At 36.7% G+C, this 20,340-nt stretch overlaps 1 protein-coding gene across 1 annotated transcript; it reads right to left on the bottom strand.

The window, feature by feature from the left end:
- Positions 1-93: 93 nt before the first annotated feature.
- LOC149828276 (uncharacterized) lies at positions 94-6,832 on the bottom strand. Its single transcript, XM_090018149.1, has 4 exons — positions 6,799-6,832; positions 6,438-6,751; positions 1,121-1,337; positions 94-1,013 (listed from the first exon to the last, which is right to left on the bottom strand). Exons 1-4 carry the CDS (start codon positions 6,830-6,832, stop codon positions 538-540), a joined length of 1,041 nt encoding a protein of 346 aa, XP_089874275.1. The 3' UTR covers positions 94-537.
- Positions 6,833-20,340: the final 13,508 nt, after the last annotated feature.

Raw genomic sequence — 20,340 nt, 5'->3', positions numbered from 1 at the left:
CATTGCATAAACAAATAGCCAGTATTAGGATTATTTTCGATGATCATGTCTCCTATTTTTACATTGCCAAATGCCAACATAATCACAAACAAGTTTCTACTGTTCAATGACATTATTCATTCAGCTATCAAGAAAGAACAAATCAAACCTTCACTCAACCATAGACAGAGCCAAACTCACAACAAAACAATATATGCAAAATCCTTCATGGTAAAAAAATAGAGAGGAAAAACAGCAGGATCATACAAAAATTCCCACTGTGACATCTCTGGAATAAATTGAGATGAAAGAGAAAAAAAAAAATCAGGATAGCTACCAATGTTGCTCTGTGTTCAAACACCCAACAAATGCTGATCATGCATTGCCATCGTATAAGAGCCCATTTAGCTTCTGGGCTCATGCTTATTTTGAGGGGGAAGGAGAATTCATCCCAAAGGAAAAGCCCCAATCAACCTTTTACCCGACAAATATGAACACAACCAATTAACAGTACCTCTCTTCTGACTAATATGTGTACCTTTTTCAGGATCAGGACCCTTAAACCAGATGCCTTTGGCCACCAAATTTCACCCTCCAATTGCTGTCATTGATTATAGGCTTGAACAAGCGTTCAACCTCAGATTCAGATTGCAGGAAAGCTTTGAGCCTTCTCAGCTGTTCCACGCACTGGTTATGATCACAGCATGAACCACAAACAATTTTGTCGTCAGGATTGAGTTTTCTTTCATATGCAGACTGCCACTTTGACTGAAGATACGCAAGAGACCTCCAAGGTGGAAAAGGCATGGAATTCTGCTTCAATGAGGATTTTGCAGCTTCAACCATGACCTGGAGGAACTTCTTCAACTTGGAGAGCGTACCAACATAAACCACAGGGAGAGCATTCAACATGGCATCATACGACTCGACGGCTCTTGCTATCTCAAAGTGGCTGCGAAAATCAATATCTATGATCATCCGCTCAGAGCTCCCAGCATGGCCACAGGAAATGACATCAATATATACATGATCACCTACCAAACAGAAAAAGAAAAAAGAAGACAGAAGGGTTACTATAAGCTGAAGCCAATATCATTGAGGGAAGAGACACGAAGGTGATTTATGGGAAGAGAATTTTTACCTCCAGGTACTTTTCCAGAGCTCTGCCATTTGGAAATACATACACCCGCATCATAACCAGAAAGTCTCAAAAGCTTAACAAGTGACCAACGAATGCAGCTATAATTGCAAGGGTTGACTTTTAGATACTGAAAATCTATCTCACTGATAGAAAGGATGAGTGAACGGGTTGTTGCTAACAAATCATCTTCAGGCTGATCAGCTGAATGCCTCAAGGACTGCAATCATACACAATGACAAAATAGTGCCATCAGCAACTGATGCTACAAAGAAGAGGATATGAGTTGTTCCACAAATATTTTTCAGACAAGATTAGCTGAAATGCCTTGAGGATTTGACTCAGGCACTGTTTGGAAACTAGGCGTCAGAGGTAGCTGGAGTGGGAAGTGGGGAATACCCAGAGCCAAAGTTGTTTGGGATGGGTGCAGTTGCAGAAAATTATGGAACTAGGGTTATATTTGACACCTCCAGTTCCATATTTCACTTCCCACCTAGATGAGGTGGTAGTTACCAAATACCACACCACTTCCCACACCGGTGACTGCTCCGACGACCTTCCCAATGCTCTTCCAGTTTTAATTGCAGCTTTTTCGCTGCATTCCAAATAGCTGCACAAGTGGAAGTGATAAATCCTCAGCTGAACCATTCCACTTATCCCAAACAACCATGTGGATTTGCTAAAACCACAAATTTTGGGGATTCCTTGACTGCAGGGCCTCAATGTCAAAATAATGTTTTCAAAATTTCATTACAGAGGAGAGTGTCAGTCATTCATGAAAGAAAAGCTAAAAAAATGTACTGATACTTCACATTTGTATTAAACGACATAACCTGCACTAACCAAATGGAAAATCCCAGGGCAGAAAAGCGTGTTAATAAACACTAGTTTGAACTTGGAAGAATGGTGAATGAAAGAAAAGAAAACTGCATTTGGTGAGCTTTCATGGTCTAGACACCTGAGAGCCCCCTTCACCTTTTACAGTCATTTGAAGTGGCAAAAATCTCACCATTAATCCCTCGATTGCCTCTCTAAGTAAATGCAGCACATAATGAAGAAAAAAAAAACAATGCAAAAGCTTGTTGATAAACACTAGGTGGAAGAATGGTGATTAAAAGAAAAGAAAACTGCATTTGGTGAGCTTTCATGGTCTACACATCTGAGAGGCTCTTTCACCTTTTACAGTCATTTGAAGTGGCAAAAATCTAGTCACCATTAATCTGATGATTTCCTCTAGTTAAATGCATCACATAATGAAGAAAAAAAAAACAATGTGAAAGCTTGTTGATAAACGCTAGTTGGAAGAATGGTGATTGAAAGAAAAGAAAACTGCATTTGGTGAGCTTCCATGGTCTAGAGTCTAGACACATGAGAGGATCTTTCACCTTACAGTCATTTAAAGTGGCAAAAAACTAGGCACCATTAATCTCACAATTGCCTCTCTAAGTAAATGCAGCACATAATAGAGAAAAAAAGATGCAAAAGGTCCTCTAGTATGTGGACTGTTCATTTATGAATGCTGCCATCACTTTCAAACTATTCAAACAAAATGGCAGTAAAATCCCTTTTCAGATAGGAAGATAAACATCCATTTTGTTATAACCTAAGGTATATGGGATGTTAGAAACTAGCATTAGTCCTTTTCCTTCTGACATCAATAGCTGTGGCGTCATCTGTGCAACTGACCAGTTCTTGTTAAGAAGCAATATGGCCTTTATTTTTTAATGATGAAGAACTTTGGTATCTGGTTTGCCAAGCTTTGTATCTTGAACTTGTGTATTGTGTATTTGGTCACAACAAATTTGTTATTTTTTTTCAAGTCTAGAATCACTATTCATTTCAAAATCCAAAAATGACAAGTCGAATAGAATCGAGTAATATGAACATCAGTTTTCATTAAAATAAATAATTGAACCATTTTTTTTCATTTACATTGTCCACTCTTTTTCTATGCATGCAACACATTGACGATCACCTTGCTGACTATGACTAATAAATGGATGTCAAATTTACCTATTTACAGTGGATGATTATCATATGATTGTATGCATGTTCAATAACTTTATGTTCTTCCTCATACCATGAAAAAACTATTAGCTTGAAGTCTCAAATGAGAAACACCTAATACAATTGCAAAATAATTTTTTAGTATACTTGTCAACCATTTATCATGAATAACAAAGAGATGCATGCTTAGCAGCAAAGAACAAATCCCCCAAATAAGATCTTAAGTACAAGGCTAGTGAAGACTTTATTCTGGAATGCAAAGCATGGGGTTGAGACAAGTGATTCTGCTTCCTTTGCATTTGATCGAGAGTCGAGACTCACCGACAAGCAATTATTAGTTGCAAGTCATTTAATGCAGAATTACATCATCCTTTTCGTTAGATGCATGAGTATAAGGAAATGTCTTACATTTCGCATTTCGCATTCATGATTAATCTTTTTTTTTTCTTTTTCCTTTAACATGCTAGGCAATACTTGTATTTCCCATCACATCAATACTAATGAAATCAAAGACATGGTTATAACCAAACTTAAATCATATAAGTTCTGCTAAGTTCTGCATTTGGAATCTTTGCAAATGCGGGAACTCATATCATCAAATCATTCATACATTTATTTTCATTTTAAGGTACACAAAGGTAGAGACAAGTTTTATTCTTTTTCCCTATGCTAGCTGCTTTTAGATGATCATCAACATGCCAACTAAGATTTCTAAGTTTGTAAAGATGTTAGATGAATGTTGAGAGCATAACAAAAAATGGAACTTGCACAATGACTCTGCATGACTTTCAGGTCCAAACTTTGAGTAGCAGAAATAATAGTTAAAGAATTTTAAATTAGAAAAACTGGGTGGAAAGAAGACTTAGGAAGGTTTTTAGTGCATCCCGACGCCACTTTCTCAATGAACACAAACCCTAAAATATTCAACTAAATACGTTAATCTGCTCTTCCCTTAAAGAATTAACCAATCTTATGCAATCCTTTTTTTTTAGGATGAAATGTCAGCCATCTCAGCCAAAATAGTAGATATTTTAATATCTACATGTAATCATGCAAATGCAACACTTTATGACCCAAATGACTTTATACAAAGTACAGGTGTTGTTGACATTTTTTTGTTGGATTTATAACCCGAAGAAACCACACCCGGCACAAAGACCTGGTTGCGCTGGCTCAACTTGCCATACCTACAGTCATTGTGCCAGCAGCATAAAACTCCAAGGCTAGGACCCCTGCCCCTGGGGCCTATGCTATGCGTTGGCTTGCGCAGAGTGGGAATCAAACCTTGACTACCTGTCTAGCAACCAAGGCCCCACCCCGCTACGCTAACCCCCCTTGGGGCCTAAAAATTTGCTTTCCCTTTTTCTTATATTTACATGGAGAAACCACCTGCAGGACAGAGACCTAGCCGTGCCGGCTTTGCCTGCCGTACTTACGGTTGCTGTCCTAGCAGCACAAAACTCCGTGGGCTTACCCCTTGCCTCCAGAGAGTCGCCACGCTTTGGCTTGCACAAGGGGGTGACACCCATGGAATTTGAATAGGTCCTATCCCACTACGCCAAACACCTTTAGGGCAGTGTTGTGGACATTGAAAGTGATTTGTTGCACGATTACGGCATTTAAGCTATATTGGAACACCTTTCCCTGATAAAACATAATTTGACTCAATAAGCATGTTTAAGCAATTATTTCACATTCAGCTTTGCTGCATGCACATGGAATCTAGCTTTCCTAATGTAACACAATGTGCAATCGCTGATTACTGAGATTCGTCATGGCATTCCTTGTAAATGGTCCTTTCTATTTTCTTGTAAATGCTGTAATAATGAACCCTGGGAACCATATTAAATTAATGTTTTAAGTGTCTCTGACAGAAATGCAAAGAATGATTTGTAACCTTTCTGGGAAAAAAGATTCATGTAAGATGGCACAAGTGGAGCCCGGCGAGTTATCCCCTCCTCACCACTAAGTTAGCCAAGTACTCAATCCGATGGAACATGGATATATTCTGTCATCTTAATTAAATTTGTATATATTGATTTATTGATAGCATACTTGCCAGAGAGTAGAGCAAGAAAACACAGCTTGAGTGAGTCATGGTAGCATAAACAGGAAAGACTCCAAATATGATTTTAGGATCCCTACTGGTTTGCTCCATCTATCAAGCCATAGCAAAATTACATCAATATTGAAGTTAGCCACCCAGAACATATGCCTTAACCAATTAGATACACATGCTAAACCACTAAGCAAACAAGTTAGACAAACGTGAAGGTGAGTAGACAGCCTGGTACCTGACCTAATGTTGCTGACACTTATGGAAGTATAGGATCATTCATTATCACCCTAAACCACAGATGTAAAGGCAATCAATAGAGGGGTTTTAATCCCCTTGTACGTATAAAATCCAAGAATTGAATAATTGAGGATATTTGTGAAGGAGACTAGATCATGATTTCAATGCTTTTTATATTGACAAAGAACCGAAAAATCAACTCTCTCTCTCTCTCTCTCTCTCTCTCTCTCTCTCTCTCTCTCTCTCTCTCCTTTTTTACATTGAGTTGTGAAGATAGGGAGATACCACATAAGTCATCTGCTCTTGCTCTCAGACAGTTGGAGCGCATTAACTTGGAAATGAAGAAAGCAAAAGGACGTGATTAACTAAAACAAAAGAGGGATCACCATAGGAGATGATATATGAAATGTGAAGATCCATGAAGAATTGCAAACATGTCTTTCTAAAATTTGGTTTCTTACGTGTTAAGTAACCATGGCAAAAAAATGCATGAAACGAAAAGGGAAATGATTTAATAGAAGACATAAATCCATTAACATCAGATCAATCAATATCAATTACCGAACCGCTTCATAAAAGATGACTAGCGATTACAATAACAAACCCAGCCGAAAACAGCAAGAAATCTGATGGATGATTAACTACCAACTCCCATGGCAATTTTCTATACAAACATAATCACCACAAATGCAGCAAAAAAGCAAAAACAAATTATTGGACAATTAATGGAACGAGACAGATGGAAAATCTAAATAAAATCATCACCACCCCAGGTCAACAACGACATAAATGTAAGAAAGTAAATTATATCTACAAAAAAAAAAACCATCAAGATTTACTTACACCCACGAACACATTAGCAAGAAAAATGAATAAAATTGCCTTTCAAACATTTTACCTCTGAAATCGATAATTTTTTTTTGAGTTAACAGAATTAAAGAACACACCACGCTAAAATTCTTAAATTCAGACAAGAATGTTTCAGGAAAGACGAAAAGGGCGTTAGGAGGGACTCACGTGGATCTTCTTCGCACACTGTGCGAGATCAAGCACCCCGGAGTCGCTGTCGCTACTGCACCAAGACTCGGCACCGACGCTCCCGCTCTCCACGAAGTCCCTGACCATGAGAGCCAGGTCGTACTCGCTCTCGTGGCTGAAACCGCCGTCGCCCCATCCGTCCGCCCCCGCCCACACGTCTCCTGCCTCGCCCAAAACCTGGAGACGATTGCCCGCGGCGGCGCCCCCACCGTCGTCCCTCCGCCTGCCTCCACAGGAGGCAGCCCGCCTCCCGTAGTCCCAAGTTCCCAGCTTAACCCAAAAGGAAGCCCCAACTCACCTCCTCCCGAGAATTCTGTTCCTAAGCGAAACCCTATCCAACTTCCCTCGAAGAATCCCGTCTCCCGGACAAACATGAAGCCCGGAAAATCAAACCAGTTCGTCTTCCATCCTCGAAACCCTAATTCACCTCCTCGAAGAGAGAAAAAAAAACTAGGGAAAGGGTGGAATTGGGTATACGGAAACACTAATCGGTTCCGAAATTTGCCTCTTATCCTCCTGGGAACCGATCGAGGGATCGGAATTCAGAAACCCTAACCCTTCTGAGAAGCGAAATTCGTGGAAGAATTTTTTTTTTATTTTTCCTTTTTCTTAATTTTTATCCGGGAGGAGGAGGAGATGGGCGAAGGCGGTGATCCAGAGGGAGGTGGAGAAAGCTCTGCAACCCAACGGATGGAGGGAAGAAGATGACGGTGGAGGGGTTTATATAAGCAACGGTCAACAAAAATTAACCTCGATAATTTTCAAATTGACGGATGTGTCCTTAACATGCTGCCGGAAGTGGCCCTAGCCTTCTTTCAGAATACCCTACATGTCCTTTTGTTTTTTTGCATCCCTAGACTACCCTTCGCCTTCTTTCAATATGTTGTACATGTCCTGATAAACCACGTCTCGGTCATACGTAAGCCCTAACTATTTCAAAAGGACATAATTACAAGCTTTTTCTTCTTCTTAATTTAAACCTATAGATGCATTTATTATTGCTTAATTACGGATAAATTGAATAAAAAGTAACGAGAAAAATAAAAAATTTTCTTATCAATTTTACTGCAGTACTAATGTTGTTTATTGTTTTTAAAAATGCATCTTAACATAAAAGGTATTGCATTATTCTCAAACTAGTCAATACTAACATATTTGTTCTTGCATTTTGGTTGTCAAGTAAATACATGATCACCACCCGGGCTCTGCTCATCTGGTGGAAGCGACTGGTGAATGCCAACAAATTGATGGAAAATCATGACTACAAAACCTATAAGAGCGATCTTGTCCCACCGGGTCAAATCTAAGGTATGTTTGGTTCATATAGGATTCATGTGAGGGGGGGGGGGGGGGGGCAAACAGGGGTGTAGCAAAAAAAAAAATTATTTGTGCGATAGTTGGGAGTTCGGGGGCAGCGCCCCTGAATTTTTTTTTTAAAATAAAAAAAAATGGCTACAATTATTAATAAAAATTTATTTCATATAGACAAATCAAACTATTTGCTGTAGTCAGGGCTGGGCTAAGCTACAAAAATGGATAAAAATCTATTTCATATGGAATCAGGGCTGGGCTAGGACTGGGCTAGGCTACAAAAATGGATACAAATTTATTTCATATGAAATAAGGGCTGGGCTAAGACTGGGCTTTAAAAAAAAAAAATTTAACTGTTTCGGGAGGCAGGACTGGCCCAGTCCTGCCCCCCTAGGTACGCCTTTGTTCGTATGAGAATTAAGTTCTCATGAAATTTAGAAGAAAGTGAATCTCATTTGTACAATACCTCAAAATCAGCCGAACTTAAAGAGTGAGTTGTACACAATACTCCAAAAGCAGGAAACAGATCAGGTCATGCTGAACATGAGCGTTTTTGCTCATGCCGACATCGTGGCCGTCTGTTTGCTTTTTGGATGAATGCCACTTAGTTTTGTTGACTTTTGAGCTTTTTAAAATGCAAATCGAATGGCCACGATGTCCGCATGAGCAAAAATGCTCATGTTCAGCATGACCTGATCTGCTTCCCCAAAAGCAAGCCATTGCAAATAAGATTTTATGAGATTTGAATTCTCATGAGATTTAGAAAGTAAATCTCATTTGCATAGCACCCCACAAGCAACCAAACACACCCTTACTACCCGAGGTTTACCAACAGAGAGAAAAAAACAAAGTATGATTCCCTGAGGCTAAGTCACAAAACACCTATAAGTCACAAAACACCTATCATACAAAGACTTTCTAGTTGGGGGTACTATGTCTAGGGAATATGATAGTAATCAGGTGTCCTTTAACTGGTGAGCTCTTTAAGGGTTTGGGTGTTGTGACCCCACTCAAGGTTTACCTCACAGGAGAGCAGACTCATTTAAGTGATCTGGTTATGGGTGAAGGTTTTTTATAATTTTATTTTTTTATATTTATATTTTGCATAAACATATTTAATAATGGTTTTGTTTGCTCTCAAGCTAAACCCAAGCTATAGTTGGCAAAATTTTATTTTAAAAAATTCATCTTTTTAATAAAATTTTGAGAGAAAAACAAACAAAACAATGTTTTATTTGAAGTTCCTGCAAAAAAAAGTGTATTTTTTTTTTAGAAAAACAATTGAAATAAGAAAGTTAATATTTAACAAACTTTTTAAAAATGTCTGTCAAATTTCGACCTTGAGGCTTGGATCCAGATCTCAGCCTTGGATTGCATTTCAAAGAAAAAAATATCATATATATATATATACTTTTATGATCTGATTTTATGGAACTTAAAACCTAATTTAACATTTAAACCTATGGATATGTATTACTATATGTTGAAATTTTTGCAACTCATTTTTATACCTTTTTTTATGGCATTTACAAAACCTTATACTGGAATTTCATGCCCCTCGCCTTATCAGAGAAAATGTAGGGTAATTTTGGAACTCAGTAAAAATTAAGGATGTTTTAGTAATTTTCTTTTTTGCTTGGACAGCAAGTTTTGATCCGAAAGTTGGCGGTCTCTCTCCGCCCCTTACGAAGTGGGCCCAAGTGGACTCCGCTGGCAAGTGGGGGCCCACTCAAAAGAAAGGCAGATTCCGCGCAAATTCAAGTCGGCCGTTAATCGTTCGATTGGGAGTGGGGGCCACGGAACGGACGGTCGGATCTGCTTTTCAGGTCACGAGATTGCCCATGATTCGCGGGAAGGGGTGCAAACGGGTCGTGTGCGGTTGCGACGTATAGTAAACCCGAATCCGAATCCGGAGCTTACAACAATGTTGTCAGTATCGGTATCGGCCCTGAATCATTGGGCTACCGATTCAGCTGTATCGGCCCCGATACCGATACTCAGCTGAATCGATCTCGGCTAAAGATAATAAAAAATATTGTGTCAACCATAACGTAACACATGTTAAAATCATTAAAATAATATTAAAACAATAAAAAAAAATAATGTATAGTATTTTTGGCATTTTATTTAAAAAATAGCCAATTCAAGGTGAAACTTATCGAAATTCAGGCAATACTCACCATAGCATTGCTTACAAGGTGAGCAATGGGCCAGGCAGCCTGCAGCATGGGTCGGATATATATATATATATATGATTAATAGGTTGGGTTAAACCGTATGCTAAATAGTTTTTGGGGCTTTTTTATTTTATTTTTAAATTCTGACCATATAGCTCTTGAAGGGTTTGATTCCAATACATGGGTGTGTTTTTATAAAGTTCAAAAAATCAATGGTCCAAAATATTTGTAAATTTTTTTATGCTCTAAACATCATTTTTTCATGGAAAACACATGATCCGGATTCGTAGTAAATAGACTATATCCAACACATTTATAGGACCGGAACTAATTAAATAAAAAGCACCGAAGAAGCTGAAAAACCCATGAAGATCTATGGCCTCCAAATTCAGATAGTAAATATGAACAAATCAGATGCATTTACACTTATTGAGGGGCCATGAAGATCTATGGCCTCCAAATGATCAAAACGACCCAAATACAAGTTTATCTTCACATGGATCAATCAATTCATAAGATCACGTAAGGCAAGGTAGTTGTGGACCCACCCGGAGTTTATCTCACAGGGGGGACGGGCCGATTAAGTGACCCAATTCTCGATTTTCTGTCGATACGATACGATACGATACGAATCGGCCGATTCACACCGATACTGACTACATTGGATTGAACTATAATCCCATGAAGTAGGATCCCTAAAACCAGAGTTTTGCTTTTGTCCTTGTGGCATGGTTTACTGCTTGTTATGCTCTTTTAGGTTGGATATATTGGCAACCAACTTAAGAGACAAGTATTAATGATAAGAGGCTGATACCAATGTTGTCAGCATCTGTATCGGCCCTGAATAGTTTGGCCACCGATTCAGTTGTATCGGCCCGATACCAATACTCAAGTGAATCGTTTTGTATTGGCCAAAAAATAATAAAATGTGTCAATCATAACGTGACACATGTTAAAGCTATTAAAATAATATTAAAAAATTATTTTTAGTAATTTTCTTACATTTATTAAAAAGCAGCCGATTCAGGGGTGAAGCCTATCGATTTTCTTCCGATACAGCCGATACCCACCAATACTGATAACATTGGCAGATACAATACCATATATTCTCCAAATATCACCTATGTTAGAAATATTGTGTTTTTATCGTGATATCAATATGATAAGAATATATTATCATTATGACTATTCAAAAGAATATATTATCATTATTATTTGTATGATTGTTGTAATGTATTTATTATTTATATCTATATTTTGTGTATCTTTTATGTGTATCATATTTTACACGGTTTCTATTTGGTATTAATGAAGGTACGTACACAACTATTGAGCTAAAATCATAGTTATACAAAAAATATTGTGGTATTATGTCAATATATTAAAACAATCAGAATATTGTGATATTTTGAACATATAATGATGTTAACGACTACATCTCAGAAGAAGGTTCCTTGTATTTTTATGTATTTTAAAATTATTTACTTTTATTTACATATTTTCCTTATTTTTAATTTAATTATTTAGTTGATAAAGCACTACAAATTAAGAAAAATTGATTTCTCACTAAAATTTGGCTGCCGTTATTTGAACTTTCTCACTCTTATGAAGTTGATCCAAATCCAAGACGTATCATCAATGCAACATATATCTTGCAAGTCTATTGCACATCTTTAGAATAGGGTTGCAAATGGATCAGACGCCCGCCGGACCATGCTAGATCTGAATGTAAATATGAAATACACAATGTAGATCCAAATCCAATCCTAGATCCAAATCAGATTCAATGAGACAGGGTTGACTGCAGATCTTACATATACATCGTGGTGCTGGATCCGGTAAAAAAAGATAAAAAAGTTAGAAATGTTGATCTAAATTAAATTTGACAAAAAACACATACAAATCAGATTCAAGAAATTTAAATATGACCCGACTACACATCGGATCCTGCTTTAAAGATCGGAATCCAGAAATAATATTTTGGCTTTGAATAGGGTATGAGACTATATTGGATCCGTTTCGCACCCGAGTCGCCGGAGGGCATTTTAGGAATCTTGGATTAAAATGGCAGTGTTGTAAGATTTTAGATCTCCAGGGGCATTCCTGAATGTCCAAATGATTGGTGGAGGACGTCATGCAAGACTCAAAACCTCCCCTGGATCCACCTCACAGTTGTGCTGAAGAATGAATTTCACCGTCTGTTTTAAAATTTTAAATGGGCTATGGAGAGCTGGCGAATCTTCCATCACGTGTGTGTGACATAGTATCTTCCCTGACAAGCATGGAAGACATCAGGATCCAATTCATCTATATCTCTCTCTCTCTCTCTCTCTCTATATATATATATATATATGGGTGGCAATTTTTGATACGACCCGCCAACCTGCCTCTTAGGCGGGTTCGGGTTGGGCTTAAGCCAACCCGTTTAATAAACGGGTCGACCCGCGTAACCCGTTTATTAAACAGGTCGGGTTCGGGTTGGGGGTATGCCAACCCGTCAACCCGACTGACCCGTTTAATAAACGGGTTAGGCGGGTGGGTCAACCCGCCAACCCGTCTGCCCGACCCGTCAACCCGCCAACCCGACCCACCAACCTGCCAACCCGATCCGTCAACCTGACAACCCGACCCGCCAACCTGACCCGCCAACCTGAAAACCCGTTTACCCGACCCAACCCATTTATTAAATGGGTTGGCGGGTCGTGTGTCGGGTTACCCGTTTATTAAACGGGTCGGGTTCGTGTTTGCCACAGCCGACCCGTTTAATAAACGGGTCGGGTTGAGGTATGCGCCAACCCGCCAACCCGACCCGATTGCCACCCCTACATATATATATATATATATATATATATATTAGTAATTTTTCATGCTAAACCTACTTGGTGATAATCTGTGTGATAAATAGGTTTTTCAGCTTTTCCAATGCTTTTTATGTGGTTCTGGCCCTATAAATGGGTTGGGCATGGTCAATTTACTAAGAATCCACACCTGAATCAATGTAATTAATGTGTTTTTTATGAAAAAAATGATGCATGGAGCCTTGAAAATTTACAAAGATTTTGGACCGTTGAGTTTTTTGAACTTTACTAAAACTCACCCATGTGCTGAAATAGAACACTTCAAGAGGTGAGGTGATTCCTATAAAAATCAAGAATTTAAAAATAAAATGAAAAAATCTCAAAAAACATAGTTAGCACACGGTTTAGCACCAAATGGGTTTAGCACTGACCCATATATATATATATATATATATATATATATATATATATATATATATATATATATATATGAGAACTGAACATATTAGGACCCATAGGTTTTAAGTATTTTATGATAGATCTGAACAGTGTTTAGCATGCTTTATTTAGTGAGAATAGACTCTTAGATCATGTTTTTTCGATGATAAAACATGTTTTTATAAGCTTAAAAAAATTGGTACCTTGATAGCCATTGATTTTGGATCAATAAAAAAACCTGTGTACAGGTCTGATTTTGGCCATCTAAAAACCGGTTCCCACTAAACAAAACCTATAAATCACATCTACAGTGGTGTTAGACTTGAGAAAAAATGCTTAAAAACTATGATTTTTGAAGAGGCCTAATGAGATACAAGGAAAAAGGCAGCTTAAGGAACACACACACACACATATATATATATATATATATATATATATATATATATATATATATATATATATATATATATATATATATATATATATATATATATATATGTGAGAAACAAAGCCAAAAAAGGGGTTTTGCTCATTTGCTACGTCGATTGTATTTGTAATCAATTGTAGCAAATATTAACTTTATATATATATATATATATATATATATATATATATATATATATATATATATATATATATATATATATATAAAAGGAGAAAATGAACAAAAAACTTTACTCTTCTAGGTCAATCTAGATTTTTTCGGCTTTTTACTTAAAAGTAGGTATCAAATTTCATCCAAAAAAAACTGTCTAACACAAACAAAAAAAGCAACGTTTTAAACAAGATATGTTAAAGATTTGTTAAAAAGTTCTTTGATTTTATTGTTAATGGAACAATTGAAAATAGGTTTGCTAAAAAGGAAAAAATTGGTAGAAGGGTATAATGAAAATTAAATTTACCTTAAGTGTATTTTAATATTTTCGGTAGAGGCAACTATCAATAAAATGCACAACTCAGCCCCCAACGATATACTTTATTTGACATGTGTTAAGAGAGATGATTTCCGTTAAATGGTTTTTAATAAACCTAATATAATCTTTCATGTGTTTTGTTTTGTCTCTGAGGGTCGACTCCTGCATATTAAGGGTTGATACTTCATTTTTATTGATTCTGAAATGTGTTTTGGGGATAGAAGTTCAACCCTTGAATTTAGGGAGTCAACTCCTGCTGTAATGCCCCAAAATTTCTAACCTAAAAATTTGTTAATTTTTTTTAAAGAAGTACGATGCACCTCAAAAGAGAAAATAGTTAAACAACAAAAAATTGGTTTGAAATAAGTTTGATAATTCTGCACAAGTTACAAAAAGAAAACACAAAAAAAAACCGAATCCATTTAATTTTTAGGACTTGGATCAAGATCTATATCACACGAGATTTTCCATAAGAAAACAAGACTTTCATACATTCAAAGAATACAAATTTACATCTATTTAACAATAGCAATAAAATAAAGCAATTACATGACAAATGTATAAATTTAAATAAGTTTCAAAAAGTATGCAGAGCCAAAGAATTTAGTCTAACTTAAATCTCAACATCCCTTGAATCACAAAAATATTAGAGCCTTGGTTCACTAGCTACGCCACCACGTCGCACCATCACACCATCAATCATCACCTGTGTCCCCATAAAATAGGGTCAAACTCTTTCGATCATGTAAGTTAAAATAATACAATCATAAAAATTTACAAGTTAGGATAATCACCTAATTCATGATATTGTAATTTAACAAAAAGCATTCATAGTTTAGTAACATATCCATGATATGATAATAATGCACAATTACATTAATCACACAATTCATCAACCATGTATCCGTGATATGATTGCACGAGTTGAAAATCAACAAATGATAAAAATTCTCAAACTATACAAATAATTCTTGGCTTCATCTTGATTACCTAATTCATGGTACTTGAATCCTTACTGAATCACCAGTGTTACTTCGGGTGTGTATTATTTTTTTAAAGAGTCAACATGAGCAGGGGTTCCAAATGAGCGGCTTGTGATTGAGAAAATTTCTGTAATGACAACCATAACTAAACGTGGATGCATCCAACACTACTACAATAGATGGGGTAATCACCTATGACACATTTGAAAACTCCGGCCTTCCTAACTCTGAGTTACTAAAGATCAATGAAATGCCTCGCTCTCAAAACAAAGTGGCATCACATGTAAACCTACATGGCCAATGTCACTCAAGGTTGTACCATCTACCACTCTAAGTAGATTTATAAAAACACTGATTACATAGACACCCTTTTTATAGAATACCCATAATCCTAAAAATCTAATAACATAGACCCTTTTCAAAGAATACCCAAAAATTCATAATTAAGGTTAAGTGTGTAATTAACATTTATTATACTACACACCTCATTCTATAAGGCCAAACAAGGCTCATAAGCCCAGGTACCCCCTCATGGCACAATCAGAACACCACGTGCACCCAACCAATTCCCATATATGCTCAGGTAGTTTTAGCCCATAAGAATACTTCACCAATATATGCAACTCATTTTCAAGTGTGGATATGTATCATGGCACTTCCTCATGTGCCTCATGGGTTCTTAATAGACCCCAACTCACTCACGAGCTAAAGATGTGTAAAGCAATGCTCACATAAAACATATATTAGGTTCAACATTAAGAACATCCACACAATTGTGCTTATCGCATCGTGAAGGTCCCGTGCGCCATTCACAAAATTTAAGCAAGATAATGAAAACATGTATATCATTCATATGACTTCCAACGAATGCTCTTTTCATTCATAACGTCATTATCAAACTGAAAAATATAAGAAAAACTAAACACATACTCACATATGCTATTTCAAACATTCATAAACATTTAATTGCATGTGTATACCTTCTCGAGGTATAGGTGCATATATATATATATATATATATATATATATATATATATATATATATATATATATATATATATATGGAGTTTATTTGAGTTTGCACCATATATACATATTTGCACGTATACTCTTGTAATTCCGAGTTTACAAATACATTGACAAGGTTTTTCTCAAAGTGGACCCCCCCCCTTTTATTTTTTTTGTTTTTTCAATGTCATAAACCAGATTTGATTTACGAAAATATTTTCCAAGGTCATAAACCGGATTTGATTTATGAAAATATTTTATAAGGTCATAGACCGAATTTGATATATATATATATATATGTATTATATATGATTTGGTTTTAAGTGCCACCTTTTTGTTCGCACTAGCTAGTTTAAAACATGGCCAAATATCCCTTTTTTCTCTATCATATATATTTTTGTAGCGATATATCACTGGCCAGTTCCCAACGGCTAATCGGGTATATCTATATACTTTTTTTTAAGCTGCCCCTGATCAGATTTACCATGACTGGTCAGGGTACAAAAAGATTTTCTTTTTAATTTTTTTTGATAGGGCAGAACCGTCCACACTCCCATTGACTAGGGTCTGATCTGGTCTGTGTGCCACCAGGCTCAGATCGTGGGTCTAGTTGCTATGGTTCCGACACTACCCAAGTCAGAACGTTTGGATTCCTATTTGGATCCAACCGACCGAATCCACTCCAAACTTGCAATATAGTAACTTAGCTTAGCTAAATTAATTATTTCCAAATAAAATTTTTATTTTTACTTTCAAAAAAAATTTATAAAAATCTTTAATTCACACGAGAAATCATATCATGTAGAAAATCTAAGGTTTTACACAAATATTAATTAATTTCAATTGATTAATCAACTAGTTAAAACTCAAAAATTTATTGAATATTCAATACACATGCGAAGACATTTACCAATTAATTTTTAAGGTTAATTGTACCATAACAAACCTAAGCTGATAATTACTACCAGAATTAACACGCATGTCAATTTCTACTAAAATAAGGTTTTTTATTCGACAATATAAATTTTTTATAAATAAAAAAAATTGCGGGTCTTACAGCTGCAGTGCCAAGGTCGACCCTTGTTTCCTAAGAGTCAACCCTTGCAGATGAGGAGGCAACTTCTAAACATAAAGAGTCAACTCTTGAACATAAAGAGCAGACTCTTGAGTTACCCAAATGTAGTTTCTTGGTACTTCGTGTTTGGGTATGGGTTGTTAAGCTCTGGATTCGATGGAACCAACCTGAAACAATTATGTATGGATTTACGGTTCCAGTGTTGGTTGATTTTAAGCAATCTTTGTGCAATAAGGCACTAACTTGATTTTGGTTGGTCCATGAGGGACCCAATTTGTGCATAGATGCATGTTTCTTTTTGTATGTTGTATACTGCATTGGGATGTGGAGTTCCCTAATTCTAGTTATGAGTATTATAAGGATGGTAATACCAATGAGAAGAAAGAAGTATGTATATGTACAGTTAAACACTCTTCCTGAGTTTCTTTTCTAGTGTGAAATCTTTTGATGGTCGACCCCTGATGAGTTGATGGTTGACTCTTCTTGTTTGGGAAATGAAATTTTACCTAATGGTGTTTCAACTTATTTGATCTCATGCTACTACCTTGTGAGGTTCGTATTGAATAGTTGGATCACTCTAAGACATGCTGTCTCACTCCTCGATTGATGTTATTTTTCAGGCACTCAACAGTAAGCGAATGTGGCAGTAGAGGACACATGGACAACTCATCAACATTCATGGACGTGGACTTGATACTGCTTCTATAGTTTTGAGAACTTTGTACATAAATGTACGTAACAATAAAGTTTTTGTATAAGATATGTTTGGGTCATAATCAACAGAGTGATCGTCAGCCTCAACATTGGACCAAGCCGAGGGACTTTATGATGGAGGTGCTTAACACATTGACCCAAACCATCCAAGCGTAGCATATGCAACTGCAGGGAGTGTCTTACCATTATTTTATGGATTTGGATCTGCATGCATTCACGGGGAGGTTGGACCCCGAGAAGGCGGGGTATTGGGTAAGAGGAACCGAGCATATTTTTGATATTCTAGACATTCCTAAGAAAAAGAAGACTCTCTTTGGGTCATATCGACTCAAGGATGATGACAAGAGGTGGTGGGAGACCACTCGAGAGGTCAAAGTTGCAGGAGCAGCGATGATCGCTTGAGAAGATTTCAAGGAGACATTTTTAATGCCTATTTCCTTGTGCATGTTCTAAAACGTAAGATGAAAGAGTTCCTAGAGCCACGATAGAACAAGTTGACATTGTCCAAGTACACTAGCAAATTTTGTTACCTCAAGCGCTACTCTTTGAATGCCTATACGATTAAACACGCTTGAACAATGAGGTTCACTAGAGGATTGACTAATGGATTTTGTCAAATTGCTATGTATTTCAAAAATAGGCCTTCTTGATCATTTTCTAGCATGGCATGTACGGTTTATGGTTTATGAAATTCCACACCTTTTCAATGTAAAATGTATAAAACGCTAGTACTTTACTATCTAGTTACCCTTATAGTAGGACACGGATATGGTTTTGCCTTTGAAAGGTTTGGTGGGACCCAAACCTGAACTTGGTACCAGAATATTAGAGTTGGATCCGAGTCTGGATCTACTTAGATACTTTCAAGTTTGAATTTTGAACCCATTGACACCACTAACTCATAGCTTGCTCATTAAAAATTGGGATCTTGACAGTCAATGAGTTTATTTAAACCTGCAAAGAGTCTCATAAGAAAGCCAGCATCATTCTCAGAATATCTGGATCTACAGCTCACTTTCCAACAAAAGCAAGAGAATCAAAAGCAAAATGTGAGTTTGGATCCAGAATTCCACAGCTTCCATGATCTTTCAGATCTCAAATCACTAACTATTGGGTTGAAAATGCAAAAGGCCAAATCCAATCAGTGGGTCATTAAAAAAAACAAGTGTATCTTAAATGCTGAAAATGCAAAAGGCCAAAGGTGGGTCAGAAACTGGACCCTAGAAACCATGGACCCAATCAGTGGGATGGAAATGGGAAAACCAAATCCAAAATATACCAAACAGGCTCATAAGGCTTTTCATAGTGCCTAGAAGAAATAAAAACTACATACCAAAGTCCTGCCACCTAGGGAAAGCTGCCTATCCTATGCAAACCAATGGCAGAGATTAGAATTTTTTTTTTCAACAAAGAAAAAGTTTCCCCCAAAGGTGTTTGGCTTAGTGGAATGGGGCTTAGGCGCCTAGGCATGCGGTCTAGGTTCAAATCTCATGGGCGTCACCTCTTGCACAAGCCGAAGCGTGGTGACTCTATGAGGGCAAGGGGTAAGCTCATGGAGTTTTACGATCGCAAATACGGCAGACAAAGCCAGCGTAGCTAGGTCTCTGATTTTGGAAGGTGGTTTCTCCGTCTAAATATAAAAAAAAAAGGAAAGAAAAACTTTCATGGTAAATGCTTTTTTTTCTAGGAAAGAAAAAGCTAGGTAATGTCCATGCATGTATGAATATTAAAAATGTAAAAATACATGCCAAATAAGAAAGGAGAATATAAATTCTAAATTCTTTTTAAAGATATGTTTTTTATCACTTAATATTATGTTGATATCACATATTCACATTACTCAAATACAAGGAAAGATGATAGTATTGGGAATTGCAGATCCACTGTTGTAAATTATGGCAAAACTGTGACTCTTGAGCCCCCCTCCCAATAAAGGGGTGAAAATGGATCGGGATAGGTTGGATCCCTTAAGCCAACACAACTATTTTAGATTTGGATCTTAAAATAAGATTTGAATTCATCTTTGGATCAGATAGAAACTTACCTAATCCTGCTTTTTCATATTCAACTTTGGATCAGATAGAAACTTACTTAATCCTGCTTTTTCATATTCAACTTTGGATTCGGTAAATATTTCATCCTAGATCTAAGACAGATCCAGGATAAGACCAAACCATTTGAACATCTTACACATAACAACACGGTTTTTACTTTTTATCTAATTTCTTATTGGACAACATGATCATATGACTTTGGGATTCAGAATCAGTTATGATGTTTTGTATCTAATTCAAAGTCAGATCCATTGCAGAATGTGCGGGTTCGAGTTTGGTTCTATAATGATCTGACCCATTTGCGTCCCTCGGATTAGGGATGTCAATGAACCGAATTATATAATATATCCGACCAAATTTTATTATTCTTAGTTGAATTTGATATCCGATTATAATCAGATGTATATATG

The sequence above is a fragment of the Nuphar pumila genome, chromosome 9, assembly GCF_984573655.1.
Source record: "Nuphar pumila chromosome 9, dmNupPumi1.hap1.1, whole genome shotgun sequence".
NCBI lineage: Eukaryota > Viridiplantae > Streptophyta > Magnoliopsida > Nymphaeales > Nymphaeaceae > Nuphar > Nuphar pumila.
This window is presented reverse-complemented; position numbering and strand designations above follow the sequence as displayed.